The sequence below is a fragment of the Athene noctua genome, chromosome 19, assembly GCF_965140245.1.
Source record: "Athene noctua chromosome 19, bAthNoc1.hap1.1, whole genome shotgun sequence".
NCBI lineage: Eukaryota > Metazoa > Chordata > Aves > Strigiformes > Strigidae > Athene > Athene noctua.
Window position 1 is genome coordinate 12,829,882 of NC_134055.1, and position 22,724 is coordinate 12,852,605.

Genomic DNA, 22,724 nt, shown 5'->3' on the forward strand with positions numbered 1-22,724 from the left:
GGACAGCGAGCTTTTTCAAGATAGGTTCAAAGGCAACATGGTCAAACAAGCAGCCAAAGAACAAATGACAGCAAGTGGAGAGCATAAATCCCCGCTCCCTGCCTTCTCTGGCAGACAGCATGCAAGAGGCAGAGGGAGAAAGCACTTGTGCTGCTGCACTGACGCTGCAGAGCCAACCCTGCCATTTTAAATACCGAGGAGCAGCTGATGCCTCAAGCCCTGCTGTCCCGTGCCCAGGATAAACACAAGGTCAGCCATTTGCCTGGGGATCCGCAGCAGGTCTGCCCCCAGCACAGGCCCAGCCCCTCCGCTCTGAGCACCCAGCCCGTGGGGCATCGCTGCTTAGGGTACGTCAGACGACAGGAAGGCTCCACAACACTGGAAGATCCTGACCCAGCTTCAGTCTCTTCCCAGGACAAAGGGTAAGCGAAAGAGCCCTAGCAGAGCCCTCTTCCCCACATCAGTATTTTGTCAGAGACCCTGACCCAGTCACTCCAGTAAGATTTTACCCACTTGAATGCTCCTCTAAGCTAGCTGTGGCAGCCCATGCTGGGCTTGCTGGTTTGGTTGCCCTCCAGTCTGTAACAGGCCAGCTACAAGGACACTGCAGATCCACTAGCCAAGCCCACCCACACCCAGCATAAGAAGCAGTGAGCCCAAAGACCATGATCAAGACCCCTCAAGAAGAGCAACAGGATACACCAGCACTCCTAGTGCTGGCTGGTGGACAGATGGCAGATCCAGCAAAGGCCTGTGACATGGCCCATGGGGCTGAAGTATCCTCACGTATCCCCTGCGGTGTGTCCCTCCCCAGGACAAACAGCACAGCACACTGCAGCTCCACCCTGCCGCATGCACGCATGCACAAGATTGCGCTGTTCAGAAGCATATGGTTTTATTCTTTAAATGTCAAGTGAAACCTAAACCAGTCAAATTATGTCCTGGAGGTTGGGGAGTGACCATATGGACAACAACTGTCAGAAAATGGCCAAGGCTAGGGAGCAAGGGTCCAGCATTGCTGGCATTCTCTGATCATCCAGGACCCCCTCAGTCCCCCCACCTCTCTGCAGAGACATATGGATACTATTTAAAACCCTTTAACAAGCAGCAGGCTGCCTGCTACTCAAGGGGGACAATGTGTGAAAGCGGCTGGGGAAAGATGCCTGGCATATCTGTGCTCCGTTTGTACTGGGCCCTTAAGGATATGCCTCCTTTGTTAACCCACCCCCAGCCCAGCCTGCGTTTCACAATATGATTCAGGGTATTTCTTATGGAAGGGGAGGGGAGGAAGCGTGACACCTGTTTTGTTTATAACTCACGATGTGAGCAGCCTCGGGGGAGCAATTTGGCTCTTACCAGCTCATCAATGTCTGCGCCGTTGACAGGTGCAGCCCGCTGCCGGGGTCCCCTGGCAGGGTGTAGCGACTGCTTCTTCCTTTGGTGCCTTCCCTGCCTCAAGGAGTACATGGCTGTGCTCTCCTTGCCCCGAGCTGCCTTTCTGGGTCTCACTGAAACATATAAGCCATAGGCTTAGAGGAATGGGTTAACCTGAAAGCAGAGATCACAAGGCCTCTGCCCAGCCACACACACCAGGCAGAGCCTCGCTCACAGCACAGACATCTGCAACACGGCAGGTTCCTGTCAGCCCACCCTCACCCAACACACGCTCGTGTCAGCGGTGCTTTTGAGACCCTCTCCAGATGAGATCGTCACCTCCTGTCCAAAGGGAGGCCACTGCCGTCTGGCAACAGCCTCCTGCTAAGGGTGGTCACACACACCAGCACTGTCAGACCCTCGAGCTCTGAGGGAGCCCTGGGAGCTTCCAGCTCCTCTGCCACAGGTACAGCTTGCCCAGGGCCGTACCAGCAAGCCCCTGGCCTGCAGAACCAAGTGCTGAGACCCTGATGCCTCCAGACTCAAGGGAGGGCGGGGGAAGCAGTGCAAGGACAGATAGTTGTCTCAAATGTAACTGCAACATCTCTTCTGAAAGCACTGGGAGCAGAAACTTGCAGTTTTTCCCTGGCTTCCTGCTGCCCCCTTGCTCCTCACCAGTTTGGGGACGGGTGCTTTTCCAAGCATTTACAAGTGGCCCACACAGTGGGATAAGCCAGTTGCTAAGCCCCCCTGAAAAGTGAACTGAGTGCAGGGGGAGTGTCGAGTTACTGCAGCCAGGAGCTGCTCCACATGCTGCAAGTGGGAAACAACAGGATTTTATTCCCCAAGATGGGGGCTGCTGCATTATATCCCAAAGAAAGGCATTTGCCTGTTTGTTGGTCTGCCTGTCAGAGCTTCACGCTGATGGAAATACAAGCATGCGGACACACTCCCTTGTCTTAAGTTTCTCCCATGACCCCTCTGTATCAGGAGAGTGTGCTGGTCGTCTTCCCCAGCCAAGCTCCTTCCACCTGGTCACAAGTGCTTGAGCAAACTGTATCCAGCGCACTGGAGCACTTCATCTGCAGCCTCTAATCCAGCCCTGTCCAATAAATCATCTTGCCGGGCCCCCACACAAGGAGCGTGTGTCGGGGCAGTGGGACGTCTGCCTGCTGTTGCTCTGCTTGTGTGTCAAGCGTGCGGCACGTGTTAAATGTCTGACAGTCCAACATTCTAGGTTATATCCCTCAGGATAAATGCCACGAGGATTAAAGGGACTTCTCTATTAAAACAAAAGTTTTCCACAGTGACCTTTCCATGTTAATGCTCTTTAAAACCAGGAGTTGCATTTAGCGCTTTATTTTTAGTGACTGTAACCCTCTTTTGCTATTGTTTGGAAACCTTGGCTCAGCTCCTGACTTGGCCATGCAACACAGGCTGAACACACTCCAAGTGTGGACATGGATACACCGCAGAACAACAAGCAGTGTACGTAGCCAGGGTATCAGTGAACATCCCTGAAACCAGAATAAAGCAGGGGAATCAAGAGTGATAGACCTGGATGGAAACCCTTGAAAGAACACGGGATAATCCTTTGGGTCCCAGGCTCTGGATTCCAAAACAACCTGAAGTCAATTTTGTCAGTCAAGGGCATTTTGACAGAAAGCAAATGTTGGCAGCATGTCATTTCAAGATTGATCTTTTCAGTGCATCAAGTTGCCCAAATGAGACCAAGTCAAATTCCTCTAAAAGCAGAGTGGATACACATACTAAAAAGTGGTTAAATGGAGAAGCAATCATCGAGGAGTCCAGAAAATGCTCTTATTCCACTCAGCTGCCCAGGAATGAGCCAGTTATGCATCCTGAGTGGTCTCTGCATGCAACCAACAGGTGCTGGCATCCAGGCCACACTCTACCTCGAGTAGTGTGCCTCCCCACAGGAACGGGCAGAGAAGTGCTCGTCCTACTATCTGAAAATGCCTCCCTGCCAAATCACTAAAAATCCTGCACTTAAGAGGTTATGAGTTAGTGGGATGGGGAAGATCAAGGAGCAGGGGTTGTGGTTAAAGCTCCAGAAGCATCTATTAACAGCATCCAGCAAACCCTGAAGGTGCAGGCCGCCAGTCCCAGTAACGGGTATTGCTGCTGCCTCACCCTGCCCCGCGCCTCACAGCAGCCCCCAGGCTCTCAGCAGCGTCCCCCGGGGTGGGGACTGGGCAGTGAGCGAGAGGTCCCCGCAGCCTCAGCCTCTGCTAGTGCTGACCTGATCACAAAGGGACAGGAGCCCCCCCAGCTCCCCAGGCAGTGTACAGCACACCCACAGCCCTCCCCTGTGACATCTCCCGCTGTCTCCAAGTAAGAACCTGTTCTGTGTGAGGAAAAGCCTGAGTCCCAGATAGGATCAGTACTTCGGACACTGAAGGCACAGTCTTAATGTTTTCTGTTACTGCATTGACAAAGCCTTACATTTCAGTCCAGCAACTTCATAGTCTTCTTCCTCCTCCTCTTCCTCCTCAGCATCTGGTTCATCAGAGGCTTCCTCATCTTCACCATCTTCATCTTCAGCAGAATCCTCTGCATAGTTCCTAGAGTAAGGCAGGGACACACATTTGTTGTACCAGAGCCTCGGCATAAGAGGCCCTGGGCCCTCTGTACTGTGTTCACAGGCAGGGACTTGCTGACCACCTCAGTGTAAAACAAACACCCAGTCTCAGACTGAAGCAGCCACTGTATTTCAAAGAGTATCAAGTTGTAGCTACAGCTAAAAGGGCACTTCCCAGGCCACCCTCTGAACATCTGGGCAGAAAATCCCCAACAGTTGAATCTGTATACTTTTGCTTTTCTAAGCACCTTGACCATGTTGATAATGGATTTTAAGACTGTGATTACTGTGCAATTACTCCTCCCCAAGAGAATGTGCCACTCTTTTACCCAGGTCTGCAGACCTGGCCTAAAGAGTTTCAAAAGGGGGGCTTTTTTGTTTCTGCTGGAATTTTTTCCCCTTGTCTCCTTCCATTGTCATGACACTTGCATGTGCACTATAGGAAACAAACCTCGTTTAGTATTATTCACAGATAAGTGTGGATTTATTAGTGAGCAAATGTCAGACTTCTCATCTGCTTATGTCAGAAGCCACAGAAACTCCCTGCCAAGGACAGCTCCAACTTCTTGCATGTGTCTGTTAAAGCATTCAAACCTTACAAAACTGGGAAAACAGAACAGCACGCATAGGCAAAAGGGGACAAAGGCAAGGCTGCTGTGAGAGTCTCAAACCACTGGAGAAAGAGGATCTTGAGCATTAAAAGGAGTAAGAATAAGCTCCCTCAATGGGGGGAGGACTGCTCCCAGGCTGACATTTTTTTCCTGTCTCAACTAGGAAGAGGAGAGCAGCAAGCAGATAACAAGACAGGTGTTACCCACCTGATGGCTCTCATCCAGGAGCCAAGCAGCTTGCAGGTGACTCTGCCACATCAAAGTAACTATGATCTCAGGCTAGAACAGCTGCACTGAAGCCCTGTCATTTCTGCACAAGCCTGATGAACCCTTAAATGGTGCCCAGGGAGTAAGTAATACTTTTAAGGCCATACACCACCTGCACATTACAGACTAGTACACCTCTTACTGTGCTGCTGCTCTGGAAGGGAGCTTATGCTTCAGATGCCATTTGATAGCCTCACCTTGTGAGAAGCAGGTAGATGCAGCACAGTCACAGTCAGCAGAGGACATACATTACAAACAAAAAAATGCACCTCATGTACATTTAACTTCCAGCTTGCAATTCAAAAACCAATTCAACCTCTTGCTGTCAGGAGGCAACTACTAATTTCTGCTGCATAGAACAACTTTGATTCTTCCTCAAATCATTTCCCTCTGTAGCTCTGTAAGGGCTCTTCCCTTATTAAGGTTTATCAGGTCCAGAAAACGATCAGAGTGGCATTTTGTAGCCTGATTTTCAGTAGCACGGTTGGGGCTGAGCTGGAGTGATGTCTGCTCTAACTTGACAAGAACACAGCAGTAAGAGCCCAGTGGACTACAGAGCTGCAGTGGTACCAACTATACTCTCATGAAAACAGCAACCCAAGTAGTTGCTCAGCCAAAAGAAATAACAGCCCTTAGCACACAGGACTTGGGTTGATGTTTATACATGTTTTCACTGCCAAACAGAAGTTATTTATTAAAACTCCTGTAGTTGTCATGGGTCAGTATAACACAGGTCTGCTGAAGTTACAGCCTGAAAGAATTGCTTTTCTATTGTTCCAGTGCCTTTGAGTTAACTAGGCTATTTCAAATCTTTTAGAGGAGCTGTTTTGGTCATCTTGTGGAAACATGGCTAGAATTGTGCCTCAGTAGTAACGCAAAGGAAAGGAAGGTCACTCACCTGCCTCGTGAGCTGCGCCTGGCAGTTGACGGTTGACATGCTGGGCACTGCCATTCACCATCTGGTATCTCATAGAGCACCGGTCTCAGACAAAACAGGTGGAAGGCTTTGTTACACTCGTCACACAGGATCAGCTTGTCATCCTCACCTAGGAGAGTGCAGCTTACTTGTAACAAGTGCTGCAGCCTCTCTCAACCTGAGAAGCAGAAGCTGCTGCAGCGCTGGAGGTCAGGACAAAGCAATAGAAAGATGCAAAGTACCCTCTGATGGCAAGGACCCCTCTCAGTTCCACCACTGCAGTGGAAACCAGCAGCATTGAAACACAAATAAAACAATGCAAAGTCCCTTGCCTTGCAAAGATTTCATTTGAGGCAAAGGTAGAAACCTGCCAAATAGGTTCCATCCAGGCTAAATCTCAAGTCAAACACAGGGAAAGAGAAATCCACTGCAAAGATGCCCAAGAGCCTAGCAAAAAACTAGAAACACAGCTGTTCTTATTGTAGCCTTAATCTGGTCAATCTGCACGCATCTTCTACTTAAGGTAGCAAGCCTACAAAGAAAATCAGTATGCAGCAGAACTAGTCTCTGTGCCTCTCACTGATACAGGGAAACTGGGAGACAGTCCTGAGCTAGCTATTTCATTTACTGAAAGGGAAAAAAAAGTGCAGAGAGCTTGCCAGCATGTCTCTTTCTCTAACATCCCAGTTCTTAAATTCTGTGAAACTATAATCTAGTAGTCTCAGGTGAGCCCCCTCTCACATCTGCCTAGAATCCCCTCTCAACAGCAGACAGGACAGTTTTTGCATTGGTTTGAAATATCCCTGAGGCTCCACAGCGAAGGAGGATGTTGCACCAATTCAGCCCTTATTTCTTTGAAGAGGTGGATGGCATAGCCTTTTGGTAAACAAAAGTGGCCCAGCATTCCCCTAGAGGTCTGTCTGCCCTCATTTCCCACTAGTGTTTCAGCAAATAGAGACAAAAAGCACATGATGAGGCAGAATGTACTACCAAGCTCTTTCCTCCAGGCTTCCATCCAAAAGGAGAGGTTATGGCAGAACAAATACTAAAATGCTAGTAGTCTGACACTGGTGACACCCTTTTTACTTCCCCCTCCACCTGCAGGACTCTAAAGTCCTTCATTCTACAGTGCACACAGGGAAGGGAGCCCCTTGTCACCTATTTGGTTACCTCCACAGCCTTATCAGCAGGCAAGGCTTCAAGTTCATCGAGCAGTTTACTCGCACTCTAGCCTCAAAGTAGCATCATCCCACCTCACTCCCCCATTTGGCTACAAAGGGTAACAGCCTCCCCAACCTCTCCTTGCTCTTTCCTTCTGCAAAAAAATGGGATTAACTGACAAGGCTCAGAGGCCCAAAGACCATTCTAACTTGAAAATGAAACCAGGGAATGGACAGTGGCACAAGTGTTCCCAGAAGGATTTGTAGGTGACTCGTGTCCAAGTATGCTAAAATATCCAGGGGAGAGCAGCTCTGCAATGTTCTGCAAGACTGTGTACTGGTTTCGTAAGAATGGTTTATTGGAGTCAGGGTCAAACGCTTCTGTGAGATCAATGCTTCCGACTAAATCCTGATGCTCAAAACTCAAAATACAACCAAAGACAGAGTGACAGACGACAAGGGCACGTTGCCTAAGCAGGGCATGGAGAGGTGACAGCGTCCAACTGTTACACAGGCGTGGGGCAGGAACGCATACCTTTCTTGCGACACACTTTGCATCTGGCATTCTCTGCCGACATATCCCACTTGATACAGGCATCCAGCATCCCGAGCAGCACATGCATACGGGAGAAGGTCTGGGCCTCACGGATTGCTGTCTTCCACTTCTCCATGGCTGAAGCAACCTGCAGACAGACCTAACAACTTACAACGAAGCACACAGACACAGCTCGCTACAGTCTGAAGATTTTTATTTTATATCCTTTAGCTGGGACCCTTAATAACTCAACTCTGTATTTCTTTCCTTCTACAAAGCCTCAGCAGTCCTATTTGTGGTTTATCCATAACCAGCCTCACTGGATCATCTTGTTCATAACAGTGGAGCCCTTTTGCATTTCACGGCCAGGCTGAAACAACCTATGTGAACTCCACTAAATTCTTGCTCTGAAAGTCTAACCCAAATAATCATCAGGCTAAGAAAATAAAAGACAGAAATCTAGCACTGTAAAATGTGGGATGAAAGTTAGGAGACAGCTGGCAGCACCACAGGAGCATGGTGGATTGGAGCAGCCTGTGCTGCCCTCCAGTGGGTATTGCAGAGGCACAGAGCCCATCAGCCAGACCTGCCACACGCTTGGTCCTCCTGGTCCTCCAAGCTGGCAGAGGGGACCATGACATCAGCTACAATCAGATCTGACAGGCAAAGCATTTGGAGCCCCAAATATGAAGCCAGCTGCTTTCCTGAGACAAGATGACCTCAGCGCATGTGAAATCCCAGAGTTAGCAAGTGAGGATGAAAGCAGTAAACCTGAGATTTGCACCAAGGCAACTGCTGGAGTCTGCACATAGCAAGCCACATGTGAAATCTCAAACTTGGCTCTGGAGGTTTAGAAACAACGTTGTGGTAAATCGGAAATGCACCAGAACAGAGAAGTAATCCAGAGCCACCGCATGTTCAACTCCATTAATCCTCTGCTTTACAACAATGAGGTGATGGCCTAGACATGACAGGGACATAATAGGACTCAAGTTAATGTTCTTCTACCCCAGGAGAATGAAAAAACAAACAGTGAAGTGTCAGATGGGAAAAACTAAACTCTGCAGCTGACAGCAATTTGGGAGCCAAACAAAACCCAGGATTTTTGCAGAGTTGCACATTCTCCTCTGACTGAATTTGAGGAAGCACAGCATATATTAGATGCTTGGAAAAACACACAAACTGTTCTAAAATGCCAACATCCTTGCTGCCATTGCTAGTGTGGAACCTGGAGCCCAATACATTCAAGACAAACAGAAACCTGCACAGCCGACTGTGGCAGATTACACAGCACTGTGCTATTTCTTTGCAGAACATTGTTGAGGTGCTTCACATACCGTGTAATTGATTTTCCAAGTAACTGTTCCATGGGTTTTGCTGTTAACATACTGGGTAACTGCTGGGCCAAGATAAATCTGCAAAAGCTGTTGGCAAGTTTTGCTTAGATTTTTCTCCCCAAGCCTGTGGAATTTAACAGATTTTTAGCCTTGCTTCCCAAGCATCATGAGACTATGGCATTTTAGCAGTACCATTATCAAGGGAGTTCAGACTGCCAACTAGGCAAAACAGGAGATTGAAAGAAGTGACTTAAATATCCTCCTGACTGGAGAGGAGCAACTCAGCAGGGAAAACAAAAAACCCCCACAAAAATACTAAAGGATATGTCCTCAGTCACATTTCAACTTCAGAGTAACAGAAAATACCTGCTCTGATAAAGGTGGACAAACCTCCAGCTAGAAAGGCTCTCATCTGGTATCCTAAAATGACAGAAATCCCTCTGGACAGCTGAAATGGTAATTGTTTGTTTGTGAAGCTACTCTTTGAGGTATTGTCTGCAGGTGAAGACTGGCCCCCCTACACTGCTGACAGCAAGCAGCAGGGGTGAATAACCTACCCACGCTCCTCACTACGCTCAGGCAGTGACGCTGCAATGTCACACTGCAAAGAGGTTACACACTCCCTGCCATGTTCTGGGATAGTCCAGAGTGCTACTGTCACTGGAAATGGGAACGTCTGCATAAACAGAGGCACAAGACTGATTTTCAGAAACAGTCATAAGCCAGGTCTACACTGCAATCTTCTGCCACTCAGCAGTGTGATCTCTAGCTATGTAGCTGAGCCAGCAGGAACCCTCAGTATAGACAACCATGTCAGCAAACGGGTGCCTATTAAGCCATAACTTGTTTCTCACAGGGAAAATGAGACAATCATACAATAGGACTGCAATTTCGCTTGTATAGTAAGTACATTAAGCATCTTTTTCCAGTACGGCTATGCTGTATTTTATCTGCTATGTACCCTCAGCACAGTTGTGGATCTAAAAGACATCCTAATTCTTGGCCTATGCAGGAGATTTATCTTTAAAGACTTATCAGTCAGGTTTTTTTTGCTAGATAACTATATCTAAGATCTGGGCTGCTCTTTCAACATCATCTGCAAGGATTTTCTGCTTTGGCAAAAAAAGTCCATTCTAGATAATCTAAGGCAAAAAAAAACCCAGCCCCCCAAAAAAACAACACAAAAACCCAACAAAAGAGTTGTACATTGCTTGTACCACCACAAACGTCTAGAAAACTCTGAGCCAGATAAAAGACAGCACTGCAAAAATAAATGCTCCAGAGACATCAGCACCACACAAAAGCCAGTACTCCAGGGGGAGACCCGCAGGACCACACACTCAGACTGGCAGTGCTACACCTGTGCCCATACACCTGGAAGGCCGGGCTGCACTCATATTAGACAAACTGGGTAACACCAGAAAAAAATTCTAAGTAACTTAAGATTAGAAGTCCAGTAATATTCAAAGAAAGTACAAATCAGGATGCTTCAGTCACACAGAGCACTTTGCCTAACTAGGCTGCTGCAGCTGAAAGTTCTGCAGTTGCTAGAACCAAGGATGCTGCAGAAGCCTGGCCTTGCTGTAACGAACAATGCTCCATAAACACGTCACCAAGTCAGAGAGCAATGCTCTAAGGTAGAATGGAGAAACTAACCAAACATCCATGGTCAAAATGGCAGTTTTCAGGCAAGTAAAACCTTGGGTTTGAAATCTGATACAGCTTTAGCAATAGTAGAGTTTAAATACTTCAGGACAACTGGGGAACGTGAAAATTTCTAGTGCCTACCCAAATATCCTGCTAAGACGGCAATGACACAGCATAGCAAGTACTTGATGTTCAGAGTTCAGCATACACCGACAGCAGCTATAAAAAAACCCATATGCCAGCACCAGTCAAGCATCTAATTTAAGTTGAACATTTCAAATGTTTCCATAGATCCAAATCTCTTCTTGCTACTTCTGTTGAAGAGAGGGCAGAAGGCTTTGAAGGGGGCAGTGAGGAAAGTCTTGCCATGGGGCACCAATGTCCCATTCAACTCAGTGTACAGAAACTACCCCTGAGCACTATCCTGAGCACATCCTCTTAGGATGCAACACTGGTTACAGCCCAACTGCCTGCAGGACCCTACCAAATATTTCACAGCCTTCCTCTATCTTTTCTGAGCTTAGATTTTGAAGGTTATTTATTTAGTCCCACAATACCATTTTTCTGCTGCAGGCACATAAGGCTTGTTTGCCCAGAGAAGCTGTGTGCAACCCACAGTTTGGCATCTTCTGGGGGTGTCTCCATGACTCATGTCTCTTCTTGCATAATGCTGATATTTACCTGAACCTAACTCCCTTGCAGTCACCAAAACCCTGTGTGTCTCCTTTTTTCAGATCAAAGGCATTAAGCCACAACCAGTCCTCTCTGACAGATACAACTCCTGTTAAGTTCTGTAAAAATGCTTCATAATATGTTTTAATAAAAGTACCCAACTTGTGTGAGGGACTGCACAAAGGAAGTCAAATATTCGACTTGACCCATTTCCTGTTCATAGAGAGAAAATTAAGTGTAATTCCTCAGTATGATTTTTATTTTGCCAATACCTTTACTATTCAAAACAAACAGGGAACACCTGGCCCCATAAATGACAAACCCACTGCACTCCAAACATGGAACAAGGAGATGCTGCCGAGGATTTAGTACCTGATGAAACGTATTGTCCCTGCTCAAAGAGTTGTATTACAAGACAAACAGAGCCCTGAAGTGCACAATACCTTTGCTTCTTCTGCCATTTTCTTGTCTTCATCTATCTCCTCTGCCTTTGCAATATAGTCCTCTCCTTGATGTTTCCTTCTCTTCTGCTTGGGGGCCATGAAACCTTGCAGAAACTTCTTAACAACACCAGCTTGGAGTGCAATCACACACTCTCCAAAATCCTTCAAGCTCTCCAGTGAGTATACCTGTTAGGAAGAACATGTGATCACCTAAGAGTTGGACATTACACTCTGTACTGTTTTAGGTGGGTCTGGGCTGCAAACAGACATGTGATGCTTAATGCAGTGTTGCTGTCTACTGTACTTGGCTGTGGAATCAGGATATTGCTGCTGCTTCTGCTAGAGTTCATACACAGTTGATGACCATGCACAGCACTGTTCAGGAAAAAGCACAATGCCTTGAAAAAACCCCACCTTACCAAAACACCAAATTCATGATTACCAAGCACTAAGTTATTCTTCCACTCCTTTAGTGACTTCACTTTTCCCCTCTTCTTAACACTCAGGGTCTGCAGTGACTCAGGACATAGCTTATACAGAGCTTTAACCATTCCAAGCCAATGCTGTCGTTCGGTAGGAGGAGAACTAGGATGCACTAGTCACAGCAGTGTGCACTCTACCCACACCAAGCAGATATATCACCTCCTAAAGACACTCAGTGCACCAGTAATGCTCACATGCGTTAGGCTGGACTAGCCAGAGCACTAAAAATTCATACTTTAGTTCACTGCAGAGTAACTTCCCTGTGCTGACATACCCATACAACAGAATGTATTTTAAGTTCTGAAAATGGAACACAATCATTACCCCAAACCTAAAGTGGTCTCGATTTACAAAAACCACCCTCCAAAACAGAAAACTGCTGTCTCAACAAGACATACTGACTTTGACACAGAAGCTAAAAATCATCTACAAAGATTTCTGCTAATGCTCTGGAAAGAAGTCCACCACCAGATGAAGGAAACAGTACAATTTAACACCTGTGCAGGACACCCAGCTCCAACACTGACTCACCTACACCAAAAGGACCTCAAGCCAGCAGCTGTGTAACCTTGAAATAATAGTTTAGAAAGAGAGGACACATGAGAAAACCGATTTTCCTGATCCTCATGTCTGAGAACAAAAGACTTAAGACCTTCCACAGAAAGTATCAGACTGTGCTTGCCTTGCTCAGCACTATTTTGCCTGTTCACTTACTCTTGCTTCATATTCTGGTGTCACATCAACATATCCCAGGCCTCCTTTTTGCAGCCGAGTTGCAACCTCAATTAGATCACTTCGGAGGTAGTTCAGCAGTTCCTGGTTGCCATCACAGAATTTGAGGCCCAAGTTCTGTTTCCGAGCCAGATGGATAGAATGTGTGATGTCCTGATACCTGGAAAATCAAACCCCGCCTTTGAATACATGCAGGCCACTGTCCTGCGAGCTGCACAGGCACCAGGGCAAAAATGGTATCCACTGTGATCTACGTGCTCCACCAGTGCAGAACATTCTTTGAAAGATGCTTGAAAGCACGTAGTAGTGAGTGAAACAGCACTACTTCTGTTTCCAGTAGCAATTTAACTTTATTTAACTCCTAACTATTTAACTTAAATTTAACTCCTTTCAAGGAGCTATTTAAAGACTGACAGAACCTCTTCACAGGTTAGAGCATTACTTATCAATAACCTGCAGTTACTGCCCAAGAAAAAAAGCAATTTCTCATCGGTATCCTCCCCTAAGGCACAATCAAAGCAAAGCACAGAACACTGCCCCAGGAATGGAAAGGCTTGCTGTGATGAGGATACACTTTGAGAAGGCACGCAGAGAAAAAGCAGAGCAGGCTCACCTTTTCTCCAAGCGCTCCTTTAGTTGGCTCTCCCTTACTCCTTGTGGGTGCAGGCAATCCAGCAGCTCATCCAAATCCTTCTGATTGTCACAGAGAAACCTGAAAGATATAACATGTACCAACATCAGGTAACGTATCTCTGTGGCGAGACAATTCCTTCTTCTAAATAGTTCACAAGTATTAGTAGGCAGGGATGACAAGTAACCATATCCCAACCCCATGGAACAAGGTGAAACTCTTCCAGTAATGCTGTCATAAACGTTCTGACTCAGACTGGCCTCGTTTCAAGGTCCCCAAATGTAGCCAATTCCAGGGTAAGAAAAATAAAAACAAAATAAACACAGAACTGATTTATAGATTTTTCCCCATTAAGTTTATTAAAACATTGGCATTTGAATTTAGTCATCTACCCCAGGGATTAGATTCACTAAGTTGCCATCAGTTTAAGTAATCTGAATGTCATTTTAGATGCACTAGAAAAGATTATCATGCTATGCACTGCATAGCATGGCAATTTAATAATTTTTTTCTCCAGAGCCTTCGACTTCTTTCATTAACCCAAGAAGTCCCTAGATTAACAAGGGGTATGTCCCAGGCTTATACCACAATTGCTGATGATGTAGGTTTGTGACTGTGCAGGTTATGCCTTCTGTAAGCGCAGAAGTCCTCCCTTCTAAGAAGCTCGCCTTAACTTGAAAGCTGAAATGCGGTATGTGAAAACCATATTCATTAGCTTTAAACTTTTCTGCTCAAAGCGCTTCAGGACAGCAGTGGTAATTGGCAGCTGAATCTAAAAGAGGAAAACTTTTGCAGAGTTCTCCACACAAGGCATTCTCTCTGCAATTCCAGAGTACAATCAAGTTTTAATGCTAGGTTGTACATTTAAACTAGGTTTAAGACAGCTGCAAATCATGCTCTTTTCCTTTTTCTTGTTTTTTTTAATTCTCTTCCCCCCACCTTTATTCTAGGACACCATGAAGCCTCCTCACCTGATGGGGGTGGGGATTCAACCTGAGCTTCAGAGCTCATTTACAGAAAATAAAACTAATTACAATCTTCTAGAAGAGGATTTTTCCTTAGAAGAAGGAAGCGAGGGAATAGCAAAATCAACCTTATATAGAAACAACTGCAAAGGACCACAATGTGATCCTTACCAGCCACAGGGAAGACTCCAGATCTAATTTTTCTTCTTGGGCACAAGCTCAGATGAGCTAAGCAACAACTAGAGAAAGATGCTGTTCTGGCTCCTCTTGGAATAACAGTATCCACAATGCTTATTTTTCTGGCAGAAATACTTACTAAAAAATCATATCTGAAAAGAAAATATTTCAGAGTTGTAGTATGTTCATATTAGGGGAATGGCCTCAAAATTTGTGTTCAGTTAGTAAATTAATAAAACATATGATCTATTGTTTAAAAATGGAAGAAAAGCAGTTTCTTGCCAGTCATCTGCTTCTGTATACTCCAACCCTGCGGAGCATCCTCACTTTGCACACTCAGATCAAAACTTTTGGCCACCACTACCCTCTGTACACCCTCCCTGCGAGAAACAGGACAGAGCAGTTCCAATTATCTTTCACCCACTAGAGCCTAGCACAGGCATTTCAAAAGTAGTAGCGATTAAGGGCTGGTCATGGGATCCAACAGGCATTCACACAAACCTGTGACAGTATAATTTGTGTCTTTTCCTTATAGATGACTCTTAGGTAACTAATTAGCATCCCTACATCCACTGGAAGGTGTACAGACAGAGCACTGCAAAGACTAGCATTTCTGAGTCTCCTAGACTTTCTGATAAATATTTGAGAGAAAACTTTCTCCTGTCACAATATGGAAATGGCATAAACCAAGCTTCAAAACAGTTGCCCTGCAGATACCCAGCAGAGGACTATTTCTCTGGCATGTTGAAAATGTTGCCTAGGTCATGATGAAACAACATTAGTCACTGCTGGTGATATACCATGGGATCCAGCTGGAAAAATATCTGAGAAGATCATGCCCGAGCTTTCTCAGCTTTCCCCCATGGCTGCAAATTTAAGGGGGGAATTCCCTGCAGTTTTGCCCTACTGCAAAAATGAAAAGGGACTACAAACAGTTAACTTATGGTGCTTGGATTCTTCAGCTATGTGGTCTGGGGAAAGACAACACAGGCAGCTGGCCAGTGAAAGAAAGCAGATATCATCCTTTTAAGTAAGCTAGGGTTAAGCCCTGGCACAACTTTGTTCTGCTGAAAGGGAAATGGGACAGGGCAGGGAGAACAACTGCAATAGGTACTTAGTCTTCCCAATTCAGTCAGAGTAAGAACTGGGATTTCTAGGAGAGGAACTGTTCTGCATCAGCTTGAACTCAAATGTGCAAAATATAAACATATCTAAGTACCACCTGTGTAAGTTTGCTTGGTGACACCTTGCTGCTCAGTGCAGCCACAGCTCCTGAGAACCCTCAGTCTAGCTCCAAGCACCCCCTATGAACTGAAGGAACCACCTGCACCTCTCCCTGCGGCTCAACCAGCACCAGGCTGGGAGCATGGACATGGCAAACCAGAGCTGGCATTTTCAACAGGGGAGGCAACAGGGCTGTGAGCCTGTGGGACTTGGTAAGAGGGAGGGGAAGGCAATTGGTGCCCTTCATGTGGCCTGACACAGAACTTAGGAACATAACCCAGAGCAGTGGGAAAGATGTCTTTGGACAGTCAAGACCAGATGGAGGTGTTCAAACTGATGTGAAAGGGGGAAATCCTGACCGAGGTCAGGGCTTCCCACATCCCTAAATAAGAGCCTAGATTCTTTTCTGCCAGCACAAGCCAGCAGCCTGGTCAGCACTCCAGACAGAAGGGACAAATGGCACAAGCATCAAGTCCAGAGGAGCTCTCAGTATTCACTCAGGCTGAATATTCCTACCTGTTCCAGGCTACAGGCTGCAAGGGACAGAGAGAAAGGTATAAAACCTGGACTGCAGACTAGGGAATGAAGAAATCAAGAGGACAACATCTAGAGAGGCCCAGGATCAGTACCTGCTCTGGAGGGTTGGTGGAAACAGGGGAACTCCATCTGTAGAATATAGGCGTGAGAATGGAGTCTGTCAGCACCCACTCATGGTTAACTCAAATTGTTTGCTGAGGGGACCCGCCATACCATGGAGTATTCCTAATAGATGAAGAACAACGGGAGTTACTCTGCAGAGATGCCACTGCTTCCAAATTTCAACTGCTCTCTGACCAGGATGAACAAGAAGTATCCTGCATACTAAGATACTGCAAAGGTTGTGATTAGCCTGTAGCTCTCACAGGAGCGACCAGCACGTACACAGCTCACAAAGCACTACAGTACGGACAAAAGGCTTTTTCAGGGACTGTGCGCACAGAAGCTTTAAACGGGGAGATTGTTTTAATAAGTATCAGCATCAGTAGAAGTGCTGCACAGTGTTAAAAATGGGACTGCTCAATCTGTCTGGAGAAGACAGAAGTAACCAAGACTTATGGTTCTGAATGAGAACAGTGATTCAGCCTCCCCACTTTCAGGACAGAACACTGGGCCCTCTTCTTTTGGGGACAAAGTACTGAAAGCAGAAACCACTTCCATGAGATATTGTTTCTGCAGCTCTTGGCAGAAGAATGGAATCTATTTCTCTTCTTATCAGTGTCCTATCAGCTCCCATGCTCCAGGAGAAAAGGGGCAGGACTATGAAATACAACCATTCATATAGTTAATCTGGTCTTCATCTCACAGTCTCATCACTCTAGAGTATAAAAGGGTAAAGCTAGAGATGCTCTATGTGCACTGTGAGGCTACTCTTAATTCCATGTTAGATGGACTACTATGAAAAAAAAGAGATGGCAGGAGTTAAAGCAGAACACAAAGAAATGAAACTTCCTATGCCCCACATGCTAACACTGTGAGTTCTAGCTGAACAAGTCCTTGTATCCAAACAACAGGGGATAGATATTCAAGGACTTCACTGGGGCCTCAGGGCTTTTCAGGGTGTGCAAGGGCAATGTGCAAAGAGCAGCCAAGGAGGAGACTCTTCCATAGCCATCTATGGTTACAGGAGTCCTTGAGACTGGAGAGATCAATGACAATGGCCACAGAGGAAAATACAGTAACAGGAATATGGATTTCCTCAGAGGGAAGTTCTAATTACTGGCAGCTCTCAGACTGCCACTTGTTTTTTTGTGGAAGCTTACCTGTAAACGGTCACAGCTGTCAGACAGGTACTTAGCAAACAAGCTCTTTGCAATTTTAGAGCTTTAAAGAAAAGTCTTTCAGCTGAGTAAGCTTACTGATTATCTGCAGAAATGGCTTTTGGGTGGCCCTTTGGTTAAGAGAAAGGCATGCAGACAGCACACAAGAATGCTAAGTTAGAAGTGGTTAGGTTTTCTTTGGAAAGCTGTCATTGTGCCTCCTGCTCACTTTAAGGGCATGAAGGCCTACATCTGGCTCAGATCTTCCATTTGCACTGCTCTACCTTGACATCCTGACACCGCTAACCTGCTTGGCAGAAATGCACACAGGCATGATACTCTCAGTAAAAAATATCAGCAAGTGCTGTGACTGTCAGCAGCCTTTCCTACCAGGTACCAAAAAGGACAGAAATCAAAAGACACTGTGGTGTAAGAGCCAGGCCATGAAAAAATCCCGCCCAGCTCAGTATCTTATTTCTGAGTGGCAAAAAGGCAGAGCAGGCATGCAGTGACATTTCTTCAATCTGATCCTACAGATTTTAGCACCTGCTGGTTTGAGGACTTCCTTGTGTGCCAGGACAAGAACCTTTGTGCTTAATACTCCTCAATGAACTCCTCTTTCAGTGATTTGTCCAACTGGTGCTTTGAAGGGGTATGCATTTGAAGATCCACAGCAGCTGGCAGCAGTGAGTTGCATACATCAGCTGTATGATCTGAAGCAGTACTTTCCTCACTATTTCAAAACTGCTATTTGCTAGTTTAATTTCTTGATCCCTTTTCTCTGTATTAAAATAAAATCTTCTTTCTTTAGACTTCCCCATTCTTCTCTAGCAATACTCTCCCTCTCCCTGCACATACAAATTAAAGTATTTCTGTAATTTGTTTCATATTTCTTAGCCAATTATTTGCTCATGAGAAGAGCTTCCCTCTTATCCTACGGCAGGCCCTGTAACAGATCTTGTGAAGCATGATTGTTCCCCAAGGACAAAAAAAATTGTTTTGCCCTTAGTCTGTACTTCAGTTTATCACCCTTTTTATTTCCTTCATTTAGACTCAACCACAGATAAGTGGGCCTTCTTACTTTTAATAGCTTTTTTATTCTGATGTGAACCATACTCAGAATGTTTTGTTATTGTTGCTGCTGCTTTGTTCCCAAGTTTCCTCAAACCTTTTCTTCAAAAGGTAGGAGGTGGCACTTGCTCTGACCATCTAGTATGGAAGCTTTAAGACAATCTCTTGGAAAGCATTTTAGGCTTCTGGCTGTCACTAAACTTTTTTCATTTTTTAAACAAGCTTCCTAATTCTTTTTGTTACTCTTTTTTTAAAAAAAAGAAAATCACCACATATTATAGTCACTTCATACACAGTAGCTCTTAACAGAATACAATTCAGTTCTGAGAGTGTACCAGACCAGGTTCAAAGGGCTGCTTCTTGTGGGCTGTATGACTAGTTACTCTACAAAGCACTCCTACCTCTGGAACCTCTTTGATCTCTCCCAGCATGTCATTCAGAGTTGTCTGATTGAGCAAGTCAACACTGTAATATCAAATACTATGCTTTTTCGAGTTCAGCCTGGAATTACAAGTTGCAGGGATTCTGTGTTATTTAACTCATCCAATTCAGCTCTATGTTGTCTTCAGTTTATAGCAACATGAACTACTAATTTAAGCTACTGTTTTCCTTATATAATTTGTCCTTCTACTGGAACATACCTTGGCATCTCTGCTAAATGAAGCTCAAGTATTAGAAGAGGCAGTTGGAAAGAGCAAAGGGGACTTCCCTGTGGATCGTACTGTCCTCTACAACCTCCAGTTTAGCACCCATTCCCTAGGAAAGCCCAATTGCCTGAAGTTTGGCCATGTGACAAGATGTGCAAAGGACTAGACTGAGAAAGGGGTGGAGATTGTCACAGCAATACTGGACAGATTGAAGGCATGCAGAGAAAACTCTATGACCTGCTAGCAATAAAAGAGAAGGGACAGAGCAATAGAGTCAGCACTCAATGCTGACAGTTTAGAAGAATCAAGACATCCATAAATTTCAGGCTCTTTGACAGTTCCTGGTGGGGGAGCAGGAACATCTTTAGTAAACTAGTTCTGACTTGCAGCAGCGGAACTACGCTTTGAAGCTCAGATCACAACTGGTGATATTTATCAAAGGCCAAGTACCCCACTTTGTGGAGCAGCAGTGGAAAACTGGGGAAAAGCCACTGCCAAGGGGAGAGCTGCAGGAGCAAGTACTTTGTGACAGTTACTTCTCAGCATCATCTAAAATCCACAGTGTCCTTCACAGCAGTTTAGCAGGTGAAGCTGTAAGCCAGTGTTTTCTGGCACAGGAACACTGCTGATCACTCCTTACTACACAGGGCGACAGTCGACATTGGAGATTTTCTTTAAAGATAAAAGAGGTTGGTAGGGCCAACTACTGGAGCAAGTCACAATCAAACATGCTCAAAGATAAGAGTGTTTAGATTTGGTTCACTTAGAAGACACGCTAATGGCTACTGCTTGGCACTGGCAAGCATTAAAGGGATAACAGGCTATCAACACAGAAGAATAATTTTGCTAAGCTATTTATCAGTAGCAACAAAATCAAGTCTGTATCTGGTGCTACAGAAACAAATGGACACCACCAGAGTCTGCTGTGAAGCCTAGAAAGGAGCTGGGGGATGGCTCTGCACATCTCACGCAGTACAAGAACATGCAGGAACACAGGCCTGTCTCCAAAGATCTCAATGAAGACTTTATTTTCATGTGCTCAAGAACCCCATGTGCCACAATTCAGGTCTGCTGAGATGAACCATGAAATAAAAATCTAGACACACTTAGCTAGGACACTGCTCCCCTCCTTATTTAGGGGGTGTGGGGTGGGGTGTGTGCTTGTTTTTAAAGTAACACCAATACTGAAAAAAAGTACACATCAATTCTTTTAAATTATCAATTCTTCTGAATGTAAAACATTTAAAAAGCAATACATCAAAGTACCATTTTACCAGCTTAATTTATACTGGCTTTAAGTCTGATTTATTAGGTTGATTATAATGTTTCCACCAGCTCTTGGACTGGGTCATATTAACCATTCACTACTAGTAATAAGATCAGTAGGAGGCCTGGAGAGCTGCTAAACTAATCCAACGTTAAGTAAGGCCTATCAAAAGAAATCTGTCTAGTTTCCCTGTCCTCTATGCTTTGAGTATTTCGCAGCTATAAAAGTACGTGTTACCATAAGTTCTGTCCCTGCTTGGGTGCAGTCGTCTCTGTGGGCAGGTCTGCAGCATGCACAGCCCGGTGAAGCTTGCTCACTCTGCCATCAGCTGCACTCTTCCGCTTGTCTGTAGAGGAAACCCAGAGGCTTAAGTGTATTCTCATTCATCTTCCTCCTCAGTGAGTATTCTTACTTTGCAAAAATTAACCTATCTTCAGGTAAGTGTTTATATTCAGCATCTAGGTCAGCAATACATTTGTCAGGGAAAACTCATCCAGCAGTAGTTTGCTAAAGCTCACAGTACATGCATTTATAGAAATGCAAAAAAAGATAACTTATTTTAAAAGAAATTACAACATCATAAAGCACATACATAAAATTAAGAAAAACATTCCTCTTTCAAATATATAAACCTAGTTTCACTTCTTAACTACATATGACAAAGTACTTTTAGAACACCTGGAGTGCTGTGTCCAGGTTTGGGCACCTCAATATGAGAGAGATCTCGAGGGGCTGGAGCGAGGGCAGGGGAGGGCAACGAGGCTGGGGAAGGTCTGGAGAATAAACCCTGTGAGGAGCCAGTGAAGGAGCTGGGAGTGTTCAGTGTGAGGAGGAGGAGGCTGAGGGGAGACCTCATCACTCTCTACAGCTCCTGACAGGACATTGCAGAGAGGCTGGGGCTGGGCTCTGCTCCCAGGGAACTGGTGACAGAACAAGAGGGAACGGCTTGAAACTGCAACAGGGGAGGGTCAGACTGGACATCAGGAAAAAATGTTTCCCAGAAGGAGTGGTCAGAGAGTGGAATAGGCTGCCCAGGGAGGGGGGAGTCCCCATCCCTGGGGGTGTTTAAGGGTCATTTAGATGAGCTGTGGGGGATGTGGGGTAGGGGAGAACTTTGTAGAGTTGGGCTGAGGGTTGGACTTGGTGATCCCGAGGGGCTTTTCCAACCTGAATGATTCTGAGTTATAAATAGGATATATTTTTGTGAGCATCTTAGACAACAGTCTGATGTGAATTTAAACCTTTGCTTATTTAAGCCTTTGCTTAAGTTTCAAAAGGAGTGTGCTGAAATCCTGCACACTAGCTGGGTAAATACATAGGCAGCCGTTGAGAAATTAATACAGCTGGAAGCAAGGTGGTGTACAGAATCGTGGCTGGTCAGTATCTTAAAAAGTTCATGTAAGAAAAATATACCCATTGAGCGTCACTGAATGATACCACCTCCAGCTCAACAGGTCACCAAGACACAGATAACTGGAAAGTTTCATGCTGGATGAAGCATCTCACTGTAGGTTTTTTCTGTTCCATTCTTCTACAGGTGTCTACTCTGACCATTGTCTAAGACAAAATACCAGCAGGTGAGGGCTCTGTTTTAACTCAATATAGCCTCTCACACACAGTACTGCTGTAGATGGACTCAGTGCCAGCCTAGGATATTTTAAAAACAAGAAATGATCCAGACTGAAACTGCAGCTGGAGTCAGATTATAGAATGCTCTTCTGTACCAAGAACTATTCCCACACAGAAGCATTAAGTTTCACTCCCCACAGACTGATTTTTGTACACTTCCAAGTTCTGTCTGCAAGGCTCCAAGTCAGCCAGGCAGAATTAGAGGAAGCAGTGTAAATTCAGCTAGTTGTTGCACCTCACCTGCATGTCCAGTACAACGTGAACAGCAGGCTGAGAGAACATCTGGAAGAGGGCTGTGTGCCAAAAGGGGCTCAATCAGCAAATCTTAGGTATCTAGAAGACTGTCCTTGATACTATTTCACAGGTAAATTGGGGAGTATTGCCACAGGTGGAACGTTAGCATTGTGATGGATACCCTCACCCCCTGCAGCACACAACTGACAACTTGTCCAAGAAGTCTGGGATGCTGCAACTCAGCAGGGTCAGAGTAAACCAGAGGGGCTAGTCCAAAACTGACATCAACCTCACTGCTTTTAGG

General features: G+C 45.5%; 1 protein-coding gene across 4 annotated transcripts in view; it reads right to left on the bottom strand.

Annotated features, from left to right (window-relative positions):
- BAZ1B (bromodomain adjacent to zinc finger domain 1B) overlaps positions 1-22,724 on the bottom strand; it is a 50,160-nt gene that overhangs the window by 3,271 nt on the left and 24,165 nt on the right. For all 4 annotated transcript variants that reach the window (XM_074923301.1, XM_074923303.1, XM_074923304.1 and 1 more), the window contains 8 exons: positions 20,795-20,903; positions 13,393-13,491; positions 12,762-12,939; positions 11,565-11,750; positions 7,466-7,613; positions 5,753-5,900; positions 3,841-3,959; positions 1,357-1,508 (listed from right to left, as the gene is read on the bottom strand). In XM_074923301.1, coding sequence (XP_074779402.1) covers positions 1,357-1,508; positions 3,841-3,959; positions 5,753-5,900; positions 7,466-7,613; positions 11,565-11,750; positions 12,762-12,939; positions 13,393-13,491; positions 20,795-20,903 — 1,139 coding nt within the window. The remainder of the gene's footprint in view (positions 1-1,356; positions 1,509-3,840; positions 3,960-5,752; positions 5,901-7,465; positions 7,614-11,564; positions 11,751-12,761; positions 12,940-13,392; positions 13,492-20,794; positions 20,904-22,724) is intronic.